Source organism: Falco cherrug, chromosome Z, assembly GCF_023634085.1.
Source record: "Falco cherrug isolate bFalChe1 chromosome Z, bFalChe1.pri, whole genome shotgun sequence".
In the NCBI taxonomy this organism is placed as follows: Eukaryota; Metazoa; Chordata; class Aves; order Falconiformes; family Falconidae; genus Falco; species Falco cherrug.
The window spans coordinates 14785151-14812627 of record NC_073720.1 but is presented as its reverse complement, the minus strand read 5'-3'; the positions used below and the strand labels follow the sequence as shown (position 1 = coordinate 14812627).

At 40.5% G+C, this 27477-nt stretch overlaps 1 protein-coding gene across 8 annotated transcripts in view; it reads left to right on the top strand.

Annotated features, from left to right (window-relative positions):
* LIFR (LIF receptor subunit alpha) overlaps nucleotides 1-27477 on the top strand; it is a 54570-nt gene that overhangs the window by 10845 nt on the left and 16248 nt on the right. For all 8 annotated transcript variants that reach the window (XM_055698842.1, XM_055698844.1, XM_055698846.1 and 5 more), the window contains 12 exons: nucleotides 10110-10264; nucleotides 10970-11090; nucleotides 13136-13287; nucleotides 15024-15187; nucleotides 16005-16179; nucleotides 16461-16730; nucleotides 18802-18931; nucleotides 20752-20915; nucleotides 22374-22519; nucleotides 25272-25437; nucleotides 25607-25677; nucleotides 26097-26310. In XM_055698842.1, coding sequence (XP_055554817.1) covers nucleotides 10183-10264; nucleotides 10970-11090; nucleotides 13136-13287; nucleotides 15024-15187; nucleotides 16005-16179; nucleotides 16461-16730; nucleotides 18802-18931; nucleotides 20752-20915; nucleotides 22374-22519; nucleotides 25272-25437; nucleotides 25607-25677; nucleotides 26097-26310 — 1855 coding nt within the window. In that variant the 5' untranslated portion in view covers nucleotides 10110-10182. The remainder of the gene's footprint in view (nucleotides 1-10109; nucleotides 10265-10969; nucleotides 11091-13135; nucleotides 13288-15023; nucleotides 15188-16004; nucleotides 16180-16460; nucleotides 16731-18801; nucleotides 18932-20751; nucleotides 20916-22373; nucleotides 22520-25271; nucleotides 25438-25606; nucleotides 25678-26096; nucleotides 26311-27477) is intronic.

The window sequence follows — 27477 nt, the reverse complement described above, 5'->3', positions numbered from 1 at the left end:
CTTCTCATTTGGAGTATTCTGAATCTTTTTCAGTATTGTGGGCTGAGAGATTTCAGTCTATTTGAATCGGATTTGAAGTAATTTAGCAGAAACTGGAAACAGAATATGAACTTTCTTATATGTTTTGTTTTAAAACAATGTTCTGCCTAATCTGAATATTCAGCCTAAATTATTTCAAATGGAAAGTCAGGTGTTAATTTCATTGTAATCCAACTATATCTTGTGCCTTTGGCATTGCAGTAAGTGATTTATTTCAGTTAGGGCAATACAATTAAGGAAGTGACGCATGACTGTAGAGCTGGGGATAACAAGGAGGAGTACACTAAAACTAAGCTGAGGCTGTCTGTATTTTGAAGGTGTCAAAGTCTATTAGAGGGATAGAAAGGATAATATGGATGAATCAGTTTATGTTGAGGCACTGGGTTGCTAGCTGTGCTGCTGTGAGAGTTGATCCACAAGTGGACCCGAGGTCCCTTGCAGAGACCTGGAAACCTTTGTGAGAGGAGCAAAGCAGACAAGGAGGAGTAAGTGGTATTAGCTTCAGACAACTGGATTAGTTGTGCCTGCATGTCTTTTGGGTTCATGGCTCCAATCAAGGCTGTGAGCAGCAAGAGCATAAGCGGGTGCCGGTACCGTGACCGGGTGTGCATGTGGGAGAATGTCAGTTTCCAGTAGCTGTGTCTGTGTTACATGCATGCACAAATGCAAGAGTTAGTATTTTTCTTTATAGTCTGGCAGTGGTCTCTCTTGGGTCTGTTGAAGTTAATTAGGAAAGAGACCAGCTCTGGTGCATTATCAACTGTAGAAGTCAATATTTGTATTTCTGAGTACTTAAGATTATTCCTGCACTTTGCTGCCTTATGAGGAGGATACGGATGTATATGCATAAACGAAAGGCTGGAGGCAAATAAGGTATAATGAAAACAGTATATGAAAGAAATAAATGCTAACTGCTATGTAATTATGCATGGGCAGATTTGTTCTGATAATGTCGTACTACATTGCAAACCTTCCTTCTTCGGAGAGGTTGGAAGGGGAGTGGCAGGGCTTGAGTACCCACTTGGGAGTGAAGCACCAAGGAAAGCATTTGCTCACCCCGGTGGAAGGGTAGGCTACACATCATAACATGCTGCAGTATGTCTTCATGTGACATGTCTGGTACTTACAAAGAGTGAAAATATAGCGGTGCATGAAAGCTTTTACAGTATCAAGAAAGATTAATACAATGGGAATTTATGAGAAAATATAGATATATAGTTTCAGGAGTTGGCCATTCCCTCGATTACTAAACAATTTGTTTCTCGTAAGTGACTCTCATTCCTTACATTCACTCTAAAAGGATATTGCATAACTATTGCTCATTATTCTCAATATATTATTTATTGTGAAAGCCACATTTCAGCATTTGATCTATTTATATGCTGTTTGTACACATGAAGTCAGACTTTCTTTGGATTCAGTTCATTGTACCTTAAAAATAATTTGAATACCACAGGTTTCATTGTAAACAGGGAAGGATTCCAACCCTCAGGTCATTGCCAGTGGTTTAAATAAAAGACACTTGGCATTGTTTCAGTAATTATCAGTGTTCTCTTATAAAACCAATTAGGCTTTTCCTGTGATGGAAAGAATATTAAAGGTCATGCAGTTCAAAGTAAGTTTTTAGACATTACCAAATTAAGGAAAATAAACTCCTTCATTAATAAGGTCAACTTATTTAATGTTTATTAGTTCATAAGGATGCGTGAGCTGGAGAGAACTGGCAGGGACAGAATTATGTAGATAACATGATTTTTCTAGGGAACAGCAATTTTTTTCCCGCAGCCCTCTTTGTAAAAGTCTGAGTGACATGGTCTAGCCCTTGAACCAGCATGAGTAAAGTGCAATTGACAATGTGGGCAAATGGTTTCCTCAGAAGATACACTGTCTTGAGAACTACACAGAGATGAACAGTACCCCCTAAAAAATGGAATATGCTTTGGAATATTTGGCTTGTGTTTTATTTCAGTTATGTGTCAGTAAAAGACGGCAAGCACTGGCAAAGTGGGAAACCTTCTCTGTGTATTTTAATTTGATTCTAGGTTTATAAACTGCAAAAAATGGGTACATTTGTTTCTGTGCATTGTACCTGTATGATAATAGGGTTTTTTTATATGTGCGAAGTAATCGGACTTGTGTGCCTTTGCTCTATGTACTTGTTCCATGCTGCATTGCAAAGCACAAGAATTCAAGGAAGTGTGTCGACCGTGAGATCACTGAATTCAAGCATATCAGGAAATGTGTGTAGCTGTGTCAGATTTATGCAAACACATAAGCTGAATCCTTCACCTTACTGCAGTAGTAATTTGCCAGTTGTAGTAAGCATCAAAAAAAAATTTTGAATGGGTTAATATACGGGTGTGTAAATGACTTGGAGCCATTTCCTTGTCCTGTGCAGCACAATATCCTAGAATATGAACATTTCACTTTTGGCCAGTGGCGTCCCTTAACCTTCACCCCTTTGCTTTGTTCAGATGATTAGGTGTTTTCCATCTGCACCTCTGTGGGAGAAGCTGTGCTTGTTAATTTGAGCTGACTTCCTAAGGAAGTTGGGCTTATCTGATAATGCTTGGTCTGTCCTCTTACCCCTGCGGTAACCTTTGAACATGCTGCCCAGGTTCAGTTCCCTCAGAATGAGGAGGTGAGTTCTCAGCATACTATGTCCTTACAATCTTGACAAAACTCTGCAGCTGGATGGAGAGATCCCACTGAGGAAATCGCTGCAGAGTAAAGTCAACTTTTACTGGACTGCAGTCCAGGCCTCTCTAGTGTGCCTTCTCTGACGTCTAATAAGGCTTAGGGGGTAATCTATAATACCATTTGCCTGATATGTAACAACAGTAAATCGTGAACAGCCTTGCAGATGTCCCAAAACATATTTAGTCTATTTTTGGTAGTATTAGGATTCACTGCTTTTCTCAGAAGCGTTTGTTTTCTGTTGTTACCATCTGGAGTGCAGTGCTGTGTTCCTAGTAGGGATGGATGTGCTTGTATTTAACCATGAACTCAGTGGCTAATTGACATGGGCAAGGATTTCCAAACTCAGGAGTCAGACACACAATTTTCTGTTCAAAGCGTCGTTTTTCTGGAAACCTCACGCTAAGAACATCAAATGCAATGTCTGGCTTGGGGACCACTCATGTATGGTGTATGCTGGGCAATGTGTGGAGAATGACGCCAGTAGGACTAACAGTTTCCAAATTAGCATACAGTTTAATTGAAAACAGGCATAATTCAGTGAGAACAAAAGGCAAAGCGTGCATAATGTGTATTTAGCTTGAAAAAACAAAAATGTCATCTAATAAGTTCAGTTTTAATTGTGGTAAAAATAAATCATCGATTCCTGCAGTCTCTTTGCTTTGTTCTGCCCTTTCTTTCAGTCCACTGCTCTGCCTGACTGCCCTGCCTCTTCAGTATCACTGTGCTTCTTTTTTCTTTCCAGCCTGGCTGTCCCAGCAGGGATATTCTTCCTACGTCTCTTCATAAGCCACCTGGCTCGTTCTTGTTTTGTGGGTTTTGTTTGACATCAGTAACCTGAAGGCATCTTCCACTTTACTTTCCAAATCATTCTCAAAATTATTTCCATTGCTATGATTAAACTATCTTGATATCTGCTTCTTCTATATATTTTCATTTCTTTCTCAAAGCAAGTCCTAAGGGTCTCAGTTTTTGTGTGCCTGTGTGTTGTGCTATCCAACAGGTCCTAAATGCTTTTGTAAAATCACCCTTGAATTGTGGTGCTTGTTCATGGATTTCTTAAGCAAATTACTTCAGGCCTTTCTGATCCTTGCCCTGTATGTCGTCTTCATGCATCCCCCTCCCCAGGTCAGGAAATACCATGCAAAGGGTTTTCTCTTGTCTCTTTGCCAAGTGAGGGTGCTTCTCCTGCTAATCACTACGTGGAAGTACGCACCAGCTCTCCCAGTCTGCAACTTGCTTATTTGTATTCCCATAGTGTTTAATAGTCCTAGGATCGGGGGAAAGGAAGAACTCGAAATACTGGAAAGCAGATGCAGCTGCACATTACCCTTAGATTATGAGCCAGGTGAAACGTTTACTCAGCTGGGGAGGCACTTGTTGGTAATGTTTCTTGCCAAAATACTTGCCTTTGTAGATGGTGCTTGTGGCCAGGACCTTTGGAAGTGAATTGTTGAAGTGTTGATCCTTGCGTTGAGCCTGTGTGTAGCATGCTGACATTGCACTTTTGTGGAGCCAAAGCAGGCTGAGGTGGCTGCAGCGTACCTGGGGTGGCTTCTCAGCATCTTGGAGGTGATGCTGCTGTTTGGAAGCTAGAGGAAGCAGTGAGGAGGGGATTTTTCTCCTGATGCTTGACAGGAAAAAACCCAACAAAACGAAGTTTGTCTCATAGGACAGAAGATTTGGCCTTGTGCATGCCTGCATATTTACTGTGTAGTATCTTAACACCCTGTCTTTGCTCCTTTATTCTCCACTTCAGGTTGGGAGAGTGCATTTGGTGCAGATAGACAACTTGAATTATTTTATCAGCTTTCAAAAAGAGAAATAGCAGAATCTTTAATTCCTCGGAACTGGGGAAAGCCAGATTCCCAAATGGGATTCAGCTTTCATTTATAAACGGGTTTTAGTGATTCATGTCCTGCGAATCTTTTTGAACATGGAATGGTGCCATGTTATAAAACAGAGAGGGAAAGCCTGGATTTAGATTACTAAAGAGAGATTTTTGTCTCAACTTTGGGAATTTTTTTAAGGAGGTAGAAGAATGTACTCTCTTGAAAAACAGCCAGACCCCCTCAAATAAATATTATTAATTCTACTTCCATTTTTTTTTATTACTCAGCTAGCTTTAAAGTCAATGACTGAAGACTGTGGGATCAGCAAAGCTGTTCTAAAGAAAGCCAGTTCATCTTCTGTTTCTGTGTTCATTGTCTTTACTGTCAGCTGTATTGGCAATTTGCTTGGTTTCCCAGAAATGTGTACTTCTGGCATGGCCTTTCAGATAGGGGAATTTTTTTGGAAGCTTTCTGTTGGCAATTGTAGGATGTGTAATTTGATATTTTCCTTTTTTTCTGGAACGTAGACATGTTTTCTTTCACTTTGAAGGTTAAATTAGTATCTTTGGGCAGGGACAAGTAAAATGAGAGCTCTCCACCTGCTAAGCAGAATAATTTTTCTTCTAACAATAAGGTTTTGATCTAGACACATACTTAGCACTGGCATTTCTACCTGGCTGTATTTGGGATGATGGCTGTTCAGTATGGCCAAAAATGCAGCCTGCCATCAGGCTGTACAATTTCTTGGTGATGTGCTGTATAATAATTTTCCTTGAGAGATTTTAATGTTCCATTTGGTGGTAAATGGTTATGATGATACGTTTAATTGTGGAGAAAAAAACAAATAAATTGTAATGAGAAAATTTATTGACAAATATTTCTTCCATTATGTTTAATACATAAGTTTATACTGGTGTCATGGTTTCATCTAGTATTCTTAGCTTACAGTTTCCCTAATCCTTTTGTATAAGCTGACTGTAACCATTTTTGTTTAGGTATTTGCTTGTGGAGCACAAACATAGCCATAAATGTGTGGCCACTGATGTTCACTCAATTCACAGATCTTTTAAAAACCAAATTTGGAGGGTTGTGACTGGTAGATCAGACTGCAGGCAGAAAGCAGGCGAGAAGATTTTTGATTTTTTATCTGTTTTGTTTGTTTGTTTTCAGAGTGGTTTCCAAGCACATGACAATGAAATACATTCAAAGACCAGAAAACTCATAAGTACAACAGAGCTTTGGAGAACTTCTGTGTTTAGAGAAATGATCTGATACCACTGGCTAAGAAAATACTTTTTTTTCCCCTCTGAAGAGAATAGAGCATTTGGTCAGATATGCAGAACCAGCTAAATACATAATATGAAACACAGTTAGTAGCAGAGATACCAGTTATCTTCTGTTTTTCCCTTTGAGAGGTTAAGGTTAAAAAGGCTGGTAATGTCTTAACATGTTCCTGTCAAACAGCCAGTGCTGCCCTGATGTTCTCAGCTTGTCACAGAACCTTTAGCCTTATTCACAGCTTACAATGTTTTGAAGGGCTGGTGTCCACAGATATTTTCCCAGGCACACGTTACTGGCTTGGAGTACTTTCCCCTGTCTTGCCTGTCTGATCACCAGTAGGTGCACCGTGTGCATCAAAACGTCTTTAAAAGTCACCTAAAAGTCCAAAGGTGGTATTGAGCTGTCTTAAATAAGGGCCACCATCCACTGGCTTCAGTGTTGAAGAATCTGGATCGAATTGTTTCTTTTTCAGCTTATCTACATAAAAAAAGCTTGTTAAAATGACTTTGTTCTCACCACAGGCCCAAGGGTAGTTCCTCTGCACAACGTAAAGCCCTGAGCAGAGGTCAGGGCATCTCCATGTCTGTAGCTTCCAACAGTTACTGTGAAATCCTGCTTTTAGTAGCTGCTCTTAAATATTGGCAATTACATGGTGAAGCCTGCCATGCCTTTGCTTAATTTGCATGTGAACACTTTTTGGATGCACACGCAATGTTGTTCCTTAGAATAGATTTATGGGAGGATTTTTCCTTATTTTAAAATTTCAAAAGTAAAAAGACCTTGTCAGGCAAGGCCTTTGGTATGAATTTGGTCTGTAAATATACTCATGCTAAGTCAGGAGGTTTGCAGTCCATTTGATGATGAAATTGCAGTCTGAAGTACTAGATAAACAGCTACGTGGCAGCTTTATACAGCAGGGACAGGATCACACACTGAAATTGAGTCAACAAGGTCTGAATGTTGGGAGAAAGCAAACACGGCATGGGCTGTGTAAACACATCCTGCACATAGGCTTGCCTTAGAAAAGTTCCTTCGTTGTGCTTGATAATGCTCAGGCCGCAGGGGGCAGAAATACTTTGAAGCTGAGGATACAGCAAGTTTGATCCACGGAGAAATACTTGTTCCAGGAATGATCAGAAATCTGGAAAGTGAGACTCGGAAATGGTGAAAAAACCAAGAGTTTTTAAGGGAGGAGCTAGTAGAGACCTGGTATTGGTCATCTTCTATGTAAGAGGTTGCTGCAAGGCAGAGGATAAATTGTTCTTTGTCAGCTGGAGACAGGACAAAGTAATGCGCTTGAAATGAGTATGAGAGAGTTGCGTAGCACATCGAGGGCACTAATGATAGTGCCAGTGAAGTGACACATACGGATTGCCCAAGGAAATGAGATTTTATGGGATGTGCTGTTGCTGATGTTTTTCAAGGTGAACAAATGGTTTAGCTGCAGCTGCTTTTCCTGGTGGAGAGCACAGGCTGGCCTCCTTCATACCACTTTGTAAAAATAAAGACTTAAAATGTAAAGCATGTACACCTAGTAGCAAGTGCTCCTGTTGCACTCCAGCCAGCCCTGGTCAAGGTTTTTTCTTCCTCAGAGTTCTCTTGTCCTAAATAAGTATCTCTGACTCTTGCATTGTCCTTTCCATATTAAGAGTACATCTGCCTTGAAGATAACATGCTTTCCATCTCTGTCCAGGTTAAGGAAAAACCTCCATGCCTTGTTCAAATTAGCCTTGAACTGATGGAAGGCAGCTTTCATCCAAAGAAAGTGAAATTCCTATTTTTAAATTATTTCAATTATTTTGTAATTTTATAATTAAAACAAGCCTATAAATGGGGTTCTTTTCCCCTGACTAATGGCATTTAATTATGCAACATGAGGCTTCAAATGGCCAACTTTTCAGCAAGCTGTAAAATGTGTATGAGAAGACAAGAACCAGGCAGTCTATGCTTCTTAGGAAAGATTGTGGTTTACAAGAAACTCATCATACTCTGCATGAAAGTACATGAAGACTCTGAAACAGAAATTAAAACTGTACTTGAGTTAGAAAAATGTGTTATGACTCAAATTTCTTGTAATTCACTGCTGTGATGTTACTCTTAAAACTTCTGCACTAGGGGAACTACTCAGTAAGTTATGTATTGAAAGAGTGTTCAGCAAAGCAAAAGATTTTCTTGAAACACACACATACATATAGTTGCTGAATCTGTCTTGTAAACCTGGCATGACCAAACAAGTTTTGCACAATCCTGTACAGATAATAAGTTTAGAAAGTGAGAGCTTTGGGATTTAATTAACTTCACAAGGCAGTTTTCTCTCCTTCAAGTGGCATCAGTTCTTTCCCTTTTTCTTTTCCATTCTTTCCTGGGCTTCCACTAGCTGATAGGGGACTGTCAAGTGATTTAGATATAAAACTTGAAATTTTGATTTTGAGCTTTTGTGCAAACCAGAAATGAACTTCTCATAAACTCATAACAAACTCATAAACAAACAGATGTAATTTACATGTATGTCACAAATCAGTCATTTTATTCATGTAGCTCCCAGGCCTGTCTGAATGGTCTTCACATTTTTGATTAAGTTAGAGGTTTGTGAGCAAAGTTTAAACCTGGTTGTAACATCCAGTATTTTCATTAGTAACATGGACAGACAGGATATGAAGACCCTGAGAGACACCAAAATGCAGTAGGGGGCTTATGGCACAGAGGTTATTATATTTCATGTGCTGGTGGGTTCTTGATTCAGCTTTACCTGAGCATGGGTTTGTCAGATTTCACTCTTTATTTGGCCTTTAAGAAGTTGTACAGCGTGGATATTACAGTTTAGGAATATAGAAAAGAAGAACTGAACATGTCTGCGGGTAGTATAGCTTAAATCAGTATGTTTGTAGCGAGGTCGTCAGATGGCTTGAGAACATGGTGGAAACAAAACAATTGTTAAGTTTTAAGGGTGTTTCTTCCTTCCAGATGTAAAACTGCCCTTTACTGCAGGGTCTCTCTCAGGTGCTGTGCTCTCTGGGCCTTTCCCTCAGCCTGGTTATTGCAGACCAGGATGAAGAAGCAAAATGTCCCCTTGTGAACAGCTCTGGATTATTTGACATAGTGCCGATGTGTTTCTCCTCACACAGTGCAGAACGGTGAGGGACAGGAGAGCATTTTGGCCATTCCCAGCTGTAACCCTGAGGGAGAACTCCTTAAAAAAAAAGTAACTAAAAATACATGGCCATATTGCAGGGATGAGGAAGCACACTCCTGGTGGCACAGAGGACTTCAGTGAAGAGAGGTTTCTTTTAAAATTACGGAGGCTTTTCGACAAAGTCTGATATTCTGACAATGGGGTACCTCTAGCTTTGGAAGAGATTTCTAAGACATGGTCAGGAGCCTTTCTACTTCAGAATTTTAGAAGAAGTAGCCTGGAAAAAACGGAAGTTTTACAAAAAGGATCTGCAGGAGAGGCTGGCTCAGCTATGTTCTTAACGCAAAACGGCCCAGCTCCTGCTGGTCACCAGGAGAAGGCCCCTTCCACAGGGGAGCTACAGTCTCTGGGAGGCTGCTCAAGTCTCAGAGCTTTCAGGTGGCAGGGAAAGAATGGACTTGGGAAGGATTGGCTAGGCTTTAGGGTGAGCTTTCCTGCAGTTTTCTTTTTAAGAACGAAACCTGATGGTGGCTGATGTGTGGGTGGACCTGAATGTGTTCCCCAGCTTCCACCAAACAGTTGGACTTCTCTTGGGAAAACATGCAACCCCTTAATCTTCAAAGAACACATTAAATGTAGTAGTCTAGATAATTTTTACCTTAAGGTTTACAGCAACAAGTACCTTTTGTTAGAGAAATGGCTGCCTTTTGTTTTTTTCTTTCTGTTTTTCTGGGTTTTTTTTCCTCCAGACATAATTACTTAACACTGGTTTGAGCCAGTGATCCTGAGTGATCAGATCTGGTTCTGCAGTGTCTTGGATATCCTGTAGCTTTGAGTAGCAGCAATATGAAAAGTGAGCAGAGTGGGGAGGAAAACACGTGGGCTCTCCTGCCCCCTTAAACCTGTAACTGAAGCAGGGGACGTTTCTATTCACGGTGAACAAGACCCATTGTGAATGTGCCATTTCATCAAGCGTCTTGCTTGCCAGACAACATAGAAAAAGGAGTTGCTGTGCCTAGGAGGAGCACTGAAAATGAAAAGTAGATGGAACAAAAAGTGGCCTTTGTGGAGTACCAGCTCTGGAATTTTAAAGGGTTTTTTTTGTTTGTTTTTGTTTTTAATTTTAGAACTGACCAGTTTGTTGGAAGATGACATTTGTTCCTGCTTGAAGCTTCTGTTTTGAAAACCAACAGTAGAAGGATGTGGAATAATTCAAGCCTCTGCTGCCTTTTAGCGCTAGCTATTTTATGTTTAAGAAGCTTAATATATAGCCAAGAGATAGGTGAGTTTATTGCAATGTAACTCACTGATTACTTTTTCTTTGTAGCTTCTCTACTGACACCATTTAATTGCATTGCTTTCCTCCTATATGTATGTTCCAAAACCATCACCTCTGTGGTCCCACAGCATCCTAGGCATGGAGGTAGTACAAGGCTTGGTCTCTGCTTTCTAGCACGCAGTGGCATCTTGTAAACCAGTGCAAAACTGGGTGCTGAATTCTCCATAATGCAACTGTGATAGTCTGCATATGCAGTTGTGTAAATGTCAGCATTCAGACCTTCTTGCTGTGTATGTCAGCTGTCTGTGACAATTTCACACATTATCAGTAATTGCCCTTCTGTTATTAATTGCCCTCAATGTGGGACAAAGGAAAAGAGCAAAAAACTCTTTATCGTCAAAGCTTGTGGTTTTGCCATTGGCCCAAAGTCTGCTTATTAGGCTAGGATAGGAATGGCTATTGTGGAAAGAGGCAGCTGCCTGTGTTGTTGCACACAAGTATAAACCCAGATTTCAGGCACTTGAAATCTGGCAGTCTGTGGCTGTCTGAAATGAGGCACACAAGTCATTCAACAATTTTAAAATACTGGCCAGCATGCAAGCAATAGAAATGTAAAAAGAATGGCTATAGATGTGAACAGTAGCAATTGTTTTACAGTTCGTTATTTTTGACCTTCATTTTGTGACCATATTTCTTATATGATTTCAGGTTCTCTGGGGCATCCCTGGAATTTTAAATGTGTAACACACAATTTACGTAAAATGATCTGTACTTGGGATGTCTCTTTGAAAGGAAGACATGGACAAACTGACTTTTGCTACACTACCAAGTAAGTCAGCTGTATACCTGGTTGAAAACTACAAAATTTTATGAAAGCGTAGTTATTCCTCAGTCACTGTCCATGGCATTTATGATGCTGTTGTTTCCCAGCATCTCCCCATCAATTTTCCTTGGGTGGTGCTCCTCCAGGCACTGTTAACTCAGGCCATGGTGGGGTTTCTGGCAAAGTGTTGTTTCGTGCTAACAATTCTGCCAAAATCTGCTTGCTGTCTTTAAAGGACTGGAAGATACTCTCATTTACTTAGACTTCTCTGTGTATCTGCCTAGCCCTTGCTCAGAGTTTTCATGAGGGACATCTTCATACCAGGTTCAGTCCAAAAGGAAATGATAGTTGGAAGAAGTGAATCTTGATGTTATGGGCCAAAGCGGTAGAATATATGACATAAGTGTTGAGATTCACATGTGGAAAAACATGAAAAATCTCTTGGTGACTGTCTTACAACCTTGATAAATTTAAAGCTGTTTGGAAAGCATTGTATTAGAGGAAACGTAAAATTGTTCCACAATTACAATAGCTTTTCCAAAGTGAATGTGAGATGAAAATTTTGAGAAGTGTTACAAAAACTTGTATCTTCAGTGTGTTTTTCACTAATCAGAACTACATGTTCAATTCCCCATGCTCTGAGTCTGCCAAGTACTTATCACGTGCTAGGGATGAGTTCAAATCCTTTTTACATCTTGATCCTGCCCCCAGTCCAGATATTTGTACTGTCCTTTTTCCTGTAAATTCTGCAGGCAGCCCAGGCTTGTCCTTGGGGTCCCACAGCTTGGCTGCACTTCTTCCACCTACATGTTTGATTTTTCTGTGTCTTGTTATTCCTCCTGCATTGCCAGCTATCATTTCTATACAAAAAAACCCCCCACCTATAAGTGACATTGTGACCAGAGTTCAGGAGTGCAGAGTTCATGAGGCATTGCCCTCTAAACAAGAGCGGTCAGGTAGCTGCTGATGTTTCTCCTTAGCAAAACAGAACAGGCTTGGGTCCCTGAAGCAGAGGGGCTGAGAGCTGAGCTTAGTGCAGACCTCCCTGAGGGAAAGAGATTTTGTTTTTCACTTGCCCAAACATCCTCTAATAATATCTCAGTACAGAACAGGAATAGCCTTTCTGAGCGCTCAAGTCTCAGCTGGCCTTCTCTAGCCCAGAGTCTTGTGTAAATCTTACAAGTTCAACCCAAGCTCTTGACTCCAGCTGATGGGAGCTCCAGGGTCCTATTCCAGTTCATAAGTGACTAACAGTCCCTCAGCAGGAAGTCTGGCATTGTTCTCTTTGCTTTCCTTCCTCCCATCATTCCCCCAAGGGGAAGGTCTGGATTTTTCCAAACTTTTTGCCTTTCTAGTGCCTATCAATGATAATGAGCAAAGGGACTTGACCTATCCATTATTGTTTCCTGTATGCATTTACAACCTCCAGACAAATGCCAGATCACATTGTGCTGAGCACTGCACAAACATTATGCACAGACTTTATTTAGATCTGGGATCTTAGCAATTCTCTCCTGTACCCTCTACTCTTTCCCCACAAGCTGAGCAGCAGAGGGGAGCTAGAAGATTTGTTCTAAGATGGGGACACAGGTGGGTAAACCTGCTCTTCACACACATATGGCATCGCTTAGAGAGGAAATGGAGGGAAAGTGTAAACATAAAGGGATATGTGTGTTACTGTTGGGTTTTGGATTTTTTTATTTTGCTTATTTTGAAACACTCATTTATATGGTTACTGTAGATTTCAGAAATGCGTCTTTTAGTTAAGAAGTCAGTTTTTCACTTTGAAGTGTTCTCTTAACAGCTAGGTAGCTGCATTATACAGCTAGTGCAAGGCCTATTCTGTGGTAAAAGTGACTTGAAAGACAAGGGAATGCCTGTCAATCTGGCACTAACCAAAGCCCGTGCAAGTCTCACTCCTTCACAAACTCGATGGAGCTCTGTGTTATAATACAGAGAATTTTGTTTTATTAGTATCCTAGGAATAGGACTTAATTTGCCTGAGCTTCCTATCAGCTGAAATACCTGCTTAATCCTCTCTGTCTTTGCAGTGACCTCCCCCCTCCAGTGTGTTTTAAAACTAAGGAGAAAAGGGTTGAGATTCCGGTCCCAGAGAGCTCCAGCACAGTGACAATAACCACAAACAGCATTTCTGGAACTGCATTTGCTACCAAAGAGTTTGAAATTCACAAGAAAGACATCTGTAAGTTTCCAGTTTTATGTGTGTACATAAGGCCTTGATACTATGATGAACAATGCTCCAGCAGTGTTTAAGCTTGCAGTTTTCTTTGGCAGTGTTCCTGTATGTAAAATGGTGGTGTGCTGAGTCCATATGGATCTACTACACGTAACAGGTTGTTTTCTCTTACCCTTCAGGGGAAAAAAACCCCTCTTATCTGTAGATTATAGCAGTAATCAAGGATAGATAGTGAGGAGGAAAATGAAGTACAATACTGTTACACGCCCTTTTTTCCCCCCATAATTGCAAATTAAGAAGGATTTGTAAACAAGTTTGTAATCTACATATTGAGGTACCTGCATGGTGTGTAAAGTGTATTTGTCAAATTTGGCTTGGGAAAGGCAGAATAAACTTCTTAGTGCCTGTTCTCTCATTTTAAATGCTGAATAGCTACAGAATGAAGTAATTTATTCTTGCAGTTTCACATTTTAAGGGAAGTTATTACATATGTCACTTCTGATAGTATCATATTTTCTTAATATATGCCAGACTTACCCATTCTATTCAAATGTATGCGAAACTGAGCAAATTCATTTATGCTTGGGAGGTAGGCTGTATCATATTGGAGTCATGGATCAGTTAGACTGTTTCGCAGTTCCTTCCTCCCACAGGAAGAAGCTGGACATAAACACCATCTACCAATGCTGGCTTATAATTTAGTCTTTGGTTTTGGTTTGCCTGCTTATTCCTATAATGCGGTCCAGTTCTAAAGCCAGTAGCACTTCTGACTTTAGTCAGTTTTCTGACACAGTTCTCTCTTCAGTTGAGAGCAGCTCAAGAGCTTTAGCAATACACAACTCAAAAATATGTGGGAAACAACACACTGGGATCTCCAGCACCTTGCTGACTCCAGGCAGGGTGAGTTTCTCAGGTTTATCACAGGTTATCCCGGGTAGTGTGTTGACCGTGCTGACTTTGCTGGCTCTTAGAGCCTCAGCTAGGACCAAAGTTGGATAAAAGACACATTTTAGAAACAGAATTTATCCTGCACCAGGCCCAGTGAACTGCCATAAGAATTGTACTACCATAATCCTTGCCTACTTCTCAGTCTCTTGCTTCACTGTCACTCATTCATGGAAGAGGTGCTTCTATTTAATCTCCCTGTCCTGTCCTTATCACCATGTCATGCTTTTCATATTTATTCTAGGTTAAAATCACATTCTCCATGATCCTCTTCAGACCTTTGCGTGAGCTTCTTCCATCCTGTGCTTCTGCTCTCCTTTCTGTCTACTCTCACTATCGTTGCAAGTTCCCTCTTCCTTGCTGGTCTCCAAAACCCACTTCTTTCTTTGGGGCATTTTCCATCATCCTCCCTAGCTATGTTCTCCTGTACACTTCAAAGACTGTCGCCATGTTTCCTTTATCTGTGTGGCACTGAATGAGGGTTGTGAAAGATAGGATGCCTTCCTTACTATGCATTATGAAGAGTCTTACTCATGATCGGTTACTCACACATCTGCATGCTGAGATGTTAAAAGAAAATGCTACCTGGTGACTCATCAGCACCTGTGCTTTTCTGGGAACTGTCATGCTCAAGTAATAACGGAGTCCATCTTGTTCTAATTACAGAGGTTGAGTTACATGTTTGTATGGCTACTAGCCAGCGCAGAGTAGAGAGATGTGGCTGTTAAACACCTGTAAGGTTGCTGTTGCTGACTAATGACTTGAAAATGGCTTTTTTCCCCCCTCTCTTTTTCAAGCGTTTGTTCCTTTCACTCCACACATTCTTAGTTTAACACCTGACTTTTCAACTTCCACATTAAATCTGAAGTGGAGTGATAGTGGATCAGTCTTCCCATACGGACTGGATGCCTTTTGGCAGATTCAGATACTCCGTAAAGAAGCCATGGAAAAAGTCATACAAGTAAGTCCTTTTCTTCCCTTATGTAAAATACATACACAATTTTTGCCCGTGATAGTATTCTGGGAGGTCATTTGAAGAAAGCTGAGAATAATGAAAATTGTAGAGCTTTGCAGAATCTGAGTGTAGTTGTGCCTCCAGTAGGTAACTTCTTGTTAATTTTCGAAGTTATGAGGACACTGTCTGCTATACTGTCAGTACTTATTCACAGTCACAGCATTTATTTATTTTTTAATCTGTGAGGGTTGGGGCGTTTTATTAGACCTTTCTTATGAATTTGGCAGGTGTTTTTCACCATTATCTCTGCCTTCCTTCTGCAACAGGGTCTCAAGTCTTGGTGGTTCTTGACTGTTCAGTTTGGTTTTTTTTTCAACCACAGTCATTCCAGGTCAATTTGTACCTCTGTTCTACAATTTGTAGGAATGAAGAAAAGATAAAATTAGCAGCCTGGGACTAATATTAGAAGAGTTTCATATTGAAAAGTTGGAACATATCCCTGCCTGGGAGAGGCCCAGGATACGGGGATACAGTATATACCTTTTGAAATGCTTGGCGAGCTTCCAGCTGTCCCTCAGATGTCCACCTTCTGGTGTTTCTGGATGGCTGTTTCCCTGGCTGATGGGCTCTTTAGCATCTTAGTTTTTTATGAAAGTAAATTCAGAGCACAACTGAAAGTTAGGTGGGACACTGCAACCATGCATCAGGATTTTATGATTTACATCACTTAATTTGCCATTCTGTTGACATCTGAGAGATTGTAAGTCATTACTAACAGATGTTCATAAACTCTTGGGTTTTTTTTGGGGGGAAAACTTTGTAGGTAACTTACTATTCAAAACTGACTCATGAGGACATCATTCTTTCTTGGAACTGGACATCAGATATGCCTTTGGAGTGTACATCGCACTACGTGAAGATTCGCTGTTATATTAATGTAACACAGTTTGTTGGCCCGAAGGATTGGAGTGACTGGAGCCCAGTAGAAGAGGTCCCTGGTATGTTTGTTCCCTTGCTACCACATGGACTTTGATTGCTTTATGGAAAGTAAGCCAAAATCAGAGGAAAAGCATTAGGCAGTGGTGGAAGCTGCTTTTTGGGGGTGTTTTGATTAGAGAAATAATGCAATCATTAGTTAATGAAACCTAGTAAACATTGATTTGTATGCATTCAAGTGCTCCTTAGTCAGATTTTAGCTGATCAGCACCATGTTTATAGCAATTTTTTCATGTGGGTTTTTTTTGTTTGTTTTTGTTTTCTGTTATTCCTTCTCTGCTAGGAAAAGATACCGAGCCCAATGGGAGTGGGGTGTTTCCTCAGGACACTGTGGTGGCAGTCGGTTCAGATGTGACAATTTGTTGTGTCCATGAAGAAGGACAGCAGATACAACGGATGACTTATGGACCAGAAGTATACCCAATGATACATCTAAGCAGTCGGAGCAGCGCAATCAGAGTACTAAACGCCAGTGCTTCAGATACCAGTGGGACAAATGTAGTGTGCATACTGTCTGAAGATGAGATGGATGGAACTGTCTTGTTCGTAGGATGTATGTATCATTATGTTTACTAAGATTAGGAAAATCAAAATAAGTTTGAGATTCTTAGGGTTCTGCTAGGACTAGCTAGGACACTAGTGGCTTTTTTCCCCCTGGCCTTTGGTTTCTGAGGATGAAGTGAGATTGTACTTGTTTGATTTCACTGTGGAAATTCCAGCCCATGGAGAAGATGCCAAGGCCGTGAGGATGAGGAGGTACCCATGTAAGCCTTCTCCTCTTAGAGCACTGGCCCAGTGCTTGTCTCCTTGATGGCTTTTTCTAAGGCACTTCTTCATGCTCTGGAACACTTAGTAGTTTATTGCCATATGGAGATTGATCCCCAGTCTCTTGTCACATTAGGTTTACATCTGTTCTGGTTTGATCCATGACAAGGTGAGAGTAAGAGCAAGAATTGTAAGTGAAAACATTAATTTACCAACCAGTTGAGTGAAGACAATAAAATAGTTAGACTTTTAACAACAGATGCTCATCCCCAGCAGTAGCTCCGTGGGAGCTAATCACAGCAAAGGAACCCATCTGACAGTTCTCTTTCCTGGAATTTTTTCTAAACATTCTGCTAGTATTTTCTTTAAAGATACTGAATCACTGTGTAACTTCTCTGTGTAACCATGCCAGCCTCTTCCAGATACAGATACCTCTTAAATTACTGAAAGTATCTGGTTTGTCTTTTTCATAACTAGTCACTTCAGAGCTTTGTGTATTTTCCCCACAGGGGTTTTGAGCTATCTTCCAGTAGCTACCCATTAGAATCCTATTCCCCATTAGAAATGCCTGCCTTTGAGCTTAGGGTCCCTGGGGTTGGGGGAAAGGAAAGGAGAGACTGGACTAATTTTAAAGGTATGTTTCCAACTCCAGCTTGTGCCTCCTGTCATTGACTTTGTGTGTTAAGTATGTGATACCAAATGCAAAACAGAATCCAACCTTTATGCCTTCTCACTGAGATGCCATTTTTGTATTTTTTGTGCAGTATTTGCTTTTGTGGGAGAATCTTCCAGGTGAATAAGTCAGTGGTTCATGAACAAAGGCTGTAATAATCCTATAGGTTTTTCCCATACAGTCGTTTTTGTAGAGCTGGGATGTGGTGAAGTCTGTTTCCTGGCAGTGTTTTTTTTTTGTGATACGTACTTAGTGGGAAGTGAGAAGACTTGTCATGATGCTCTTGCTGATGAAAGACATTTGAGAAAGAAAAGGTAGAGGAAATAAATGTGTATGCATACCACCTTAGGTAAGCCTAGGTCTGGCAAAGCAAGTGTTCCTTTTGGCCCGTTGCTCTTAATCTGAACTGAAGCCTGCCATTGTTGCCTCTTGTGTTAATGCCCCTTCTCTAGCACAGCTACATGGTTATTATTGTGCTACCTTTTGAAGAAAAGTGTGTGAGACTTGAAATAAACGTTCTGCTTAATCTGCTTTAGCATGGTTACCCTCTCTGTTGGGATCACTGCCCATCATCTCCAGGAAGGCACTCAACACTGCCCTAGTATGGGATCAAAGAATAAGCTGTAAAAGGAAGAGATGGGCACTTCCAAAGCGATGGTGAAGAGAGTGAGCCATTTGGGGCTTGTTTAGACTTTCAAATTCAGTGTGGAATTCATGCTAAAGGGAACATCTTGACATGACTTGCTTGGAGAATTAAAAGCAGTGGTTGGGGCTGGCATGTAAGAAAATGTGACGCACAGCCGACAGCATTCCTGCAGTGCTCAGCGGCTAAACTGACGCTCAGAATTTTTGAAAAGTCTTGGCAGAGTTTCACTGAAACACTTCCAGGTCAGAACCTGGAGCTTGTGAACATATTTGCATATGATTTACCAGATTACCCACCCACTTAGAAGCCTAGAGTCAAGTGTTAGTCAGATGGGGCTGATAATAATAATCCATCTGTTTTATTGGGATGTTTTAAGGCACTATTGTTTATGTGGTCATCATGTAACTATTACCATGTATTTGTAAGGCACTCCTAGACCCAGCAAACATGAATGGTGATGTCTGCAGGAAGCTGGTGGCCCAACTGTCAAGTTGAATGGCAAAACATTGGCTAACTTTTTGGTTTTCTTTTGTGCTACAGATGCCCCTGATACTCCTCAAAACTTGAGCTGTGAAACTTTCAACTTCCTGATAATAAAATGCACCTGGAAACCAGGCAGACCCAGTGGACTATATGGAAAACGAAGAACAAAATACAGTTTGTTTGAAAGGTAAAACAGTTCAGCACTAAGATGAGTAAAATGGTAGATAGAACTAGGATATATCCATTGCTGCCTGTGACTTCCTGCACCATGGCTATTTAAATGAGATAGACTCCGTTGTTTAGAGCCTCGAGTACCTTTCAGGAGTTTGTGGAGGTTGAAACTAGACTAAACTTTGGGAACCGTTGTCTAGCTCTGCAAAGTTCCAGTGGGAGTTAAGGATGACTTTTCCCAAAGGTTTATGCCATTATGTACTCAAGAGAAGAAAAGGGCTTAGTGTGTCCAGCTGCTGCCAACATGTACGTAAGAATAATATGAAAATGCAGGCAGATAGTAGGAGTCATTCTAAAATTTTGTATATGCAACCTGTGTCAGATCATCTATGAGACATTTACTGAGCTTCTGCTAAGGAGGATGACAGAAGCTCACTGAGGAACAATTGTAAGACAGGCCATGAGGCATTTCCCAAATGCTACTGCAGAAAATAGCAGTGCAGAAGCCTTCTCCTACAAGCATTAAGCACTAGATAGTGTAGAGCAGGCAAAGTGCATGTGCAAAACATTGAAAGGGACAAGTAACACTGGGTTCATCCACTGATATCCCACTAGCGTAGATCATGTAAAGCCTTAAAAATGAAGAATCATTTTGGAATAGCACTTGCAAATGGGATTCCTTGGTGGTTATGATTAGAAGTTAGTGACGGGTTAACAAAATTCTCATGGTGAGAAGGCTCCCCCTTAATGGCAAAGGAGCAGTCAGGGAAAGGAGCCAGGAGAGGCCTGAGTCACACAAACTGATGGGAAATGGAGTCTCGTGGTGGCTTTGAAACAAGTCAGAGGCAATGGGGATTGATATATGGTCACAGGTGTTGTCCCGGATGCTGGTGCTAAGAAAGTTATTGGGTAGGGTGCGAAGAGGTGGACAAAACAGAGCAGGTATTCAAAGGAAAGGAGCTCCAGTCTCTGGCTGCCCGTATTCAACTCATAAATGAGGATGTCGTTCAGACTTGTTGTGCTCAGCCCAAAGCTGTGAAAAGATTAATGTGATGCATTTCAGGGTAAATATTATCTTCCTTGTACTCAGCCCACACTGAGCTATTGAAATAGAGAGTATGGCATGGAGAGAGCTCAGAACTCAGCTCAAACAAAATAAAAATGCCCAAAGGAAGAAATTAAACTTGTGCTACTGAATGAGAGGTTTACACAGATCGTAATTAAAGCAACTTGCATATACGTACATACATACAGGTACAAACTTTAGATTTTACCTCTAAAGATGTAACTAGTCTTGGCTGCTACCAGACTGCCTCTCCTGCTTTTGATTTAAAAACAGCTAGGACTAGTGGGTGTATCCCAGGTAACAAACCTTAGTTTAGATTAGGCAGGGCTGATAGAAAGATGTAACGTGTGTGTGTGTGTGTGTGTGTGTGTGTGTGTGTCGCATCTCCCCAGTTCAGAAAGCAATTAAGAACATTCCTTAAATGCAAATGTATGCTGATCTGAACAAAGATACTTTAAATCAGAATCTTAGTTGTGACTTGTGAGGTGGTTTTACAGGACCTACCTGTTTTCCAGGATTTTGGGAAGTGAGGATGGAAATGTTATGCTAGTGGAAGAGAAGAGTTTCACGTGAGAACAGGGCAAGTCATGACTGATGCCACTTTAACCTGCGTTGTGGTGTTAGATATGCCTCTGCAATCAAATCATTCTGTAAGCCATGTGTCAGTGAACCCATCATTCTTTACTGTGTTTTCAGTCTAGAATTCTGCCTGTTGCTAAAAATTATCTTTTTCAAAAATTAAGTTGTTCCCCCCTTTTTTTACTTTGTAGAATATCTGGTAAAAATGTTTCATGTGAAGTCAATGAAATGAACAGAGAGCGTGTCTGTGGCTTTCCAGTACTGGCAGATCAGAATACCTACGATTTCATACTAGGTGTCTCCAATCCCATCGGGCAAACAGAGTCATCACTTATGGTTGATTTAACTCAAAGAGGTAAGACTTCAAAACTACAAAGGCAAAAAGATGTTTTTTCCTGCATGCTAACTAACCATTTGTTTGTTTTGGGTTTGATCTGACATGGTATACTTGTGATTATTTTGCTTTGTTGTCACCAGTATTTTGCTGTGTTCAATAATTTGAACTTGAAAATAGCTTAGGACATGTCCTGAGGCAATGTTTAGGTGGACAGGGAGGTGCCAGTTTTGGACAGTAATGCTACCAGATTGGATGCACTGCTGTGTGGATAAAAATTTACTTGTGATCTAATAATTAGCCAGCTGCTGTTTATGTATTACTTCATATTCTATTACACATCAGTAATTAAAATCTAGGTGTAACTTTATGAACTGTAAGTGACCCTGACCCTGTATTTCAGTGTCTGCTTATAGGGCAAAATTTTACACAGTTTTACAACAGCAGGATTTGGAACGTAAGAAAAGTAGCACTAAAAGGTGAAAGGTGATAGCAAGGGTATTACCTGCTATTGATAATAGCCATGATCATCTGCTGTTGTGGTTTGTAAAAAGAAACAACTTCTTTCATTAGACCTTCAGTTTGAACTCCCTTAAGTAAAGGGAGAAGATGACCACATTTCTAGTGCTGTCTTCCCCATCTGTTTCCATCTGCCTTCACAACCACCGCTGAGGATTCAAGGTTTCCTTATGGTTACAGTATTCTGCCATTTTCTCCAAAAAACTGAATTTAAACATGAAGATGGCATGACTTTTTGGTGTGCCAGTTCAACTAGGCTGAGATTATAATTGTCAAGATTAAATTGGCAGGTCCTAGCAAAGCATTATTTGTTTCTGTTAATTATAAACTGGGCTGTTTTGTACCCAGTTGATATGACTGCGATTTCCTATTTGTTTCCTTTCCCTTCTTTCCCTAACTGTCCACTTCATTCCCAACATAGAGTACATATTTCCTTAAGGGTAACTGGACTGAATCCAACAGTAGAGATTTTTTTCTTTGATAGCTATGAATAGTAGTACTGAATATTATTGAAGAATTCTGTGAAGGATTCTTTTAGGGGAGGGAGAGGTCATTTAGGAGTCCTAGCCTGTCCTAGTCTGCAGATTTAAAGTTCTAACTTTAAAAGTTCCCAGAAGGTAAACAAAATTGAGTGGATTTCATCTGTGGTCTTCTGAATTAGCTCGTGTTTCGCTTTTTGATAAAGTCAGTAGGAGGGGAAATGCTTTTCTGCTCTCCAGCTCCTTATCACACATGCCAGTATGCTCAGCCTTAAGTAAAACTGTTTCCAGGTTTGATAGCTGAGAAAAGCGTCAGGAATGAGACTGCTTGCGGGTGCCTTCCAAGCACCAGCTGTCCTAGTTGCTGATCGGATCACTTATTTATCCTTCTGATTCTCTTTGATCTTTTAAAACCAGATTTTTCTGAACCAAAATGAATGTTTTTTTCTTAGAACTGACGGTTTTTTCTTTATTTTTGAAGTTCATCCAAAAACTCCAGAAAAGTTAACTGTTTCTGGGAATAGCTCTACAAGCGTCCGTCTGCGTTGGTTTATAAATGGCAGCTTTGCTGAGATCAGGCTTCTGTGTCAAATTGAAATTAGCAGTGGTCACTATGAGCGGAAACTGGTAAGTGTTGATTTTAATGGATTTTTTCTTTTTTTTTTTTTTGCTGAGATGTTGATTTTTTTCCACTGAACTAATCATGTTTCAAATTCTTTTCTCTTTTAAGAGCTTCACTCTGATCATCTTATTAAATGATTAATGTAGTAATGCTTAGAAGTTCATCTACTAAAATTGTAAAAAGTTCTGCTCGTCTCCATTGTTGCCTGCTTTCTTTTTTTTTTTTTTTAGTTGATTTTAAACAATTTAGAGAGAAGTCAAGTTAGCCATGTCATTTGGTACTTGGAGAGGATGCATAAAGCTTTATGCTGACTCTTTAGGTAACAGTCCTTGTGGTTTGTCCTTCCTGGTGCAAATACTCACATGTTCCAGAATGCTTCACATTGCCTCTTGCAGTCTGTAGTTCAATTTCTTTTTTTTTTTCTCTCCCGTCAGAGTACAGTTAATTTGCTTGCTGTCAGCAGCTGACGTGCTTGTGGCTGTAACAGGGAGCTGCTAAACCTGCTTGTATGTCAGTGATGTAGAGACAGGATAGGGAAGGATTCTTCCTATCATATCCGTACCAGCAGGTGATCCCCAGTGAAGACCTCTGCAGCTGGAGAGAAGGTGGTATTTCTAGGTGGGGTTCAGATTTTTCAGCATTCAGGCTTCCGGGTGCTGCCTGTCTTTGATGCTGCGTGTCACTGACTAGAGCCGCATATTTACTCTGCTGACTGTCAGAGGAGCTTAGGATACTAACTTAAGACACCAGCAGCAGATACTGAGTGTAGGTGGCGGGAACAGATCCTCTTCTTCCATATTGCCTAACAGTGTGGAGGTGATCTCTGTCACTGGGTAAGCCTGATGACAGAACTGCATGCTCAGTTGGCCTGAGATTTACACCCAAATTCTGTGTTTGTGTGTTCAGATGGGGTATCTCAGACCAGCCTGGATAGGCACATGCTGAATTATCAGGTCTTGGTGCACAGACTCTGAATTTTTTATTTGAACACATTAGCCTCAGAGGTGGCTTTTTACAACAGGTATTTGATTTTAGGAGTATTCTATTACCCGCTGCATTTAGTTGCCTGTTGAGCACAGCCTTGAATAAAGTCACTCAAGCCACAGAAGTGATGCAGCTGAGACTGAAGATAATCGTTATGTATGTTGCCTCTAAAATAATAGAGTAATCATTAATGCATGCTCTGTAAGACTCTTTAAAATACTTTCAAAGCAGTTAATGAGTGTGGAAGCCTTAAGATTGTGTATTTTCTCTGTAACGACATGTTAAGTATACTCATAGATTAGATACTACAAATAAAATCATAGATATCTTTGGAATTAACAGGTGAAGGAACTGGCTTTTAGATATACAAAACAGCTCTGACAGATGAGCTGTATTGGATTTTGGCATATAGTCTGAGATACCATCACCCACAGCTGTCTGCATTTCTCTGGTCCCAACAGCTACTGCTTCTGGAGCAGTCAGGAGGGGAAACAAGCAGCTGAGTATCACCCACCCTGAGCTCAGTTAGCTTAAACTGCTAAAAAAGTAGGTTTGCACGGTTCTGTCTAGCGAGAGTTACACTGCTTAAAGCTTGGAACACACACTTGCTTTGTGAAACTGCTGCCAGTTCAAGTCAGTCATCTGGGGCAGTGGGAGATGGTCAGGTCTGACGCTGCCACAGCAGTTTGATTCAGTGCACTTGTATCAGGCCGCAGCTACAGATATCTTCAAACACAGCAAACAGCCTGGTAGAAGCTTTGACAGCCTTGTCACGTTGTCTCTGGTTTCTTAATAAAAGACCTCCAAGAGTTTTCTGTAATAAACAAAAGTGGCTGTGAAATTGTTATGGGGTTTTTACATGGCATTTTGAGGATGTTTTCAGAAGCTTTTCCATCTGTATGAGAGATTGTTGGCTTATTTTATATTTTTGAAGTTGTCATTTGGCTTTAGAAATGCACAATTAGTCGCACTTCAAGTCACTTGGAGTCCAGGTTTTGGCAGCTGTGATGCACATGTATTATAATTAGATTCAGTAAAAAGTATTCCCAGACTTAGGGTTCCTTTATGTAATCATGAAACTGAAATACTCCCTAGACTTGCACCATTTTAAGAGAAACAGGAGAGACTAATCCTGTCATCAGAGCTGTGAACTGACATCACATGGGTAAGACTTGGAACACTATCTTTTGAAGGAAAAATGACTGCCTAGGAAGAAGGTGGCATGAGAAACATCTTGCTCAGACTGCAGCATGCTTCTGTGCCTATGTCTTGGGAAAAAGGCCACTGTCCACCAAGTTTGATGTGCATGTGCACAGTGGAAGTGCAGGTTCTGAATACCGAAGGTAGAATCCTGGCCTGCCTCATGCGAGCAGTTTTGCTGCATATGGGAGCAAGGGGACTGGACGAGATAGATGGGAAGCAACAGCCTGCCACTGTGTGCAAAGCTCATCCTGTTGAATGCTCATCAGTGTTATCTCTCCTTTTCATGCTTTACATCTCAAAGGTGCTACCTGCTGTCATATTTCAATTTCTGTGCTATATATGACTTTATTTTGGCAGACCTCTGAAAATTTTTTCTTTATTTAGGGTGACTGAGTAGGAAATATTTTTCTTCTTCTTTAATTTCTTTGTAAGTGCTTGACTACAGCGTTTTTTCCACACTGTCAGTATTCTTGGGGGAAAAAAATCACCTTTTTAGGCATTGACTTTCAGCGTTATTTAGAAACAAAAATACGCATATGTATCATGTTGATTTCTGTAAATTTTTAACAGCACAATGTCTCCATGCCTGGTGGAAAATTCTCAATTTACACAGCTCAGCTGAACGCATTGCACCCATACACCAAATACCAGTTCAGGGTGCGTTGTTCGTCTGCTGACCACTTCTGGAGGTGGAGTGACTGGAGCAGAATAGAGGAGCACACAACACTGGAAGCCCGTAAGTTTATTTAATTCCTTGATGATAAAATGTTGAACTTGTGAAACCATATATTTAAAAATTAGCCATCTAAAAAGATAACTTTTTAATAGATGGTAAGTTGTCTACTCTGCAACTTGGGAAAAAAAGCAAGCTTTTTTTTTTTTTTTTTTTTTTTTTTTTTCCTTAGCTCCGGCAAGGGGACCAGATATCTGGAGGGAGAGAAGTCCTTCTGGAAGAAGTCTAAAAATCTTCTGGAAGGTACATAGGATACATGAAGTTTTAAAATGTTATGCATTATAACTCTATGAAAAACTATACCCTTACAAATTTATAAATGAGTGGTTTATAGTCAATAAATGGGACTGCTTTTCTTAACATTCTATAGAACAATCCATTGAGACAAATACTTTTCCCCAAATAAGAGTATTATTAAAGTTTTATAATTTAAACATTGCATTGAGAAGCATTTCACATGAAGAATTAAATTTTTAATACATATGAAAATTAAAAACTTACTAACTTATGTGTTAATTCTCAGTCACACTTGAGTAACTATCTTTTCTGCCTCTTAGTCTTATACAGTCATCAGACTAGATCAGGATATTAAATTCATATTATCCTATGTCTTCTTCTGTTTATTCCATTTTGGTTTTAATGCACTCTTTGTTTGTTCATAGCCTTTATCCCTTTCTGAGGCCAATGGAAAAATACTGTCTCATGAAGTGTCCTGCTACCTGCTAGAGACACCACTGGAGTATAAGGAAGTCACTGAACCCTCAAACAGTACTGAGATAAAACTTGGAAAAAATGACTGTGTAGTTAGCGTTGTGGCCAAAAACCATGCAGGATCATCTCCTCCTTCAAGGATAACGAGCGTGGAACTTCCAAGCAGTGAGTGCTCCCAGCAGAGAGCTAAACACCTTCAAAGCTTGGGGAGAACCTGGGCGAGTTTGTTTATTGAAAAATAAGATAGAGACATGCTTTGTTTGTTTATGCTTGGTTTCTGGTTTATTTCCCCACCCAAATCTACTGGGGGGGAGGGCGGGGGGGCGGGGGAAGAAAAAAAATGCTGCTTTGCTTTTAGGGTAGTATCTCGCCAATTAGTTGTGCTCTCTACATAAAAAGAGGGTGATAGTGTGCAGTCTCTGCAGCTATTTGCACTTTTCTGGACACATCCCAGGAACAGCAAGGATGAGGCTTCAAAGCATTAGTGTCGATCTCTGATGTTCAGGGAGCTTAGTGTATTTCTGTGTGTTCTTGTTGAGATGCTGGAAAGTGTTACGTGCTAAAGAGAATCAGAAAAAAAAACCTTTTGGGAGTATTGTGTGGCTTTTTAAGGGGAGAACTGTCTGTTCAATGCCTGCAAGCTCTGCAGGAGAATATTAATTGGACTGGTTGGTAAAGTGTTGGCATCCTTGTGCTAGGAGCTGGTATTTGAAAAGGAGGTAGGACTTTAGCTTACCAATTGAAGCACTGCCAGTCTTGCTGTGGGCTTTTGTAAAGGGAAATAGCTGAGCCAGATTATGATTTTCTGCTCCGAACACTGAGCTTGGAGAGAAGATAATATTGCATGTTGTTAGTGGGAGTCCATGCTTTCCTGCATGCCAGAAAGAGTGTAATCTCCAAAATCCCAAACCTTCAGCTCCAGATCTGGCCAATGCTCTGCAGGAAGGACAGATTTACACAGCGAGATCCTCTCTGCTTCTTTGCCAGGAGCATGTATGGTGCTGCTGCTTCTTTCCTACCCAGCGAACAGGTGTCACAGTTGCCTGTCTTGGAAATTTTGGTTCTGGTAAGACAGGGACATCTCTTGTTGAAGAAACGTGCTTTGACTGAGATGCACAGTGAAAGAAAAAACAAGTTTGTTTCTATGAGAAGAAAAAGTATTGCTCTTAAAATTTCTTGTGCTTCTCCAAAGCATCAATACCTAAAAGTGTATTTTTAGTCTGCTCCTTGGAGGGAAAAGTAGTTGTATGGGACAGCTGAATAAATTAAAATGCTTTTATAGCTCTCTTTTAGCAGTGAAAGAGCAAGACTGTGGGAGTCAGTGAGGTCTCT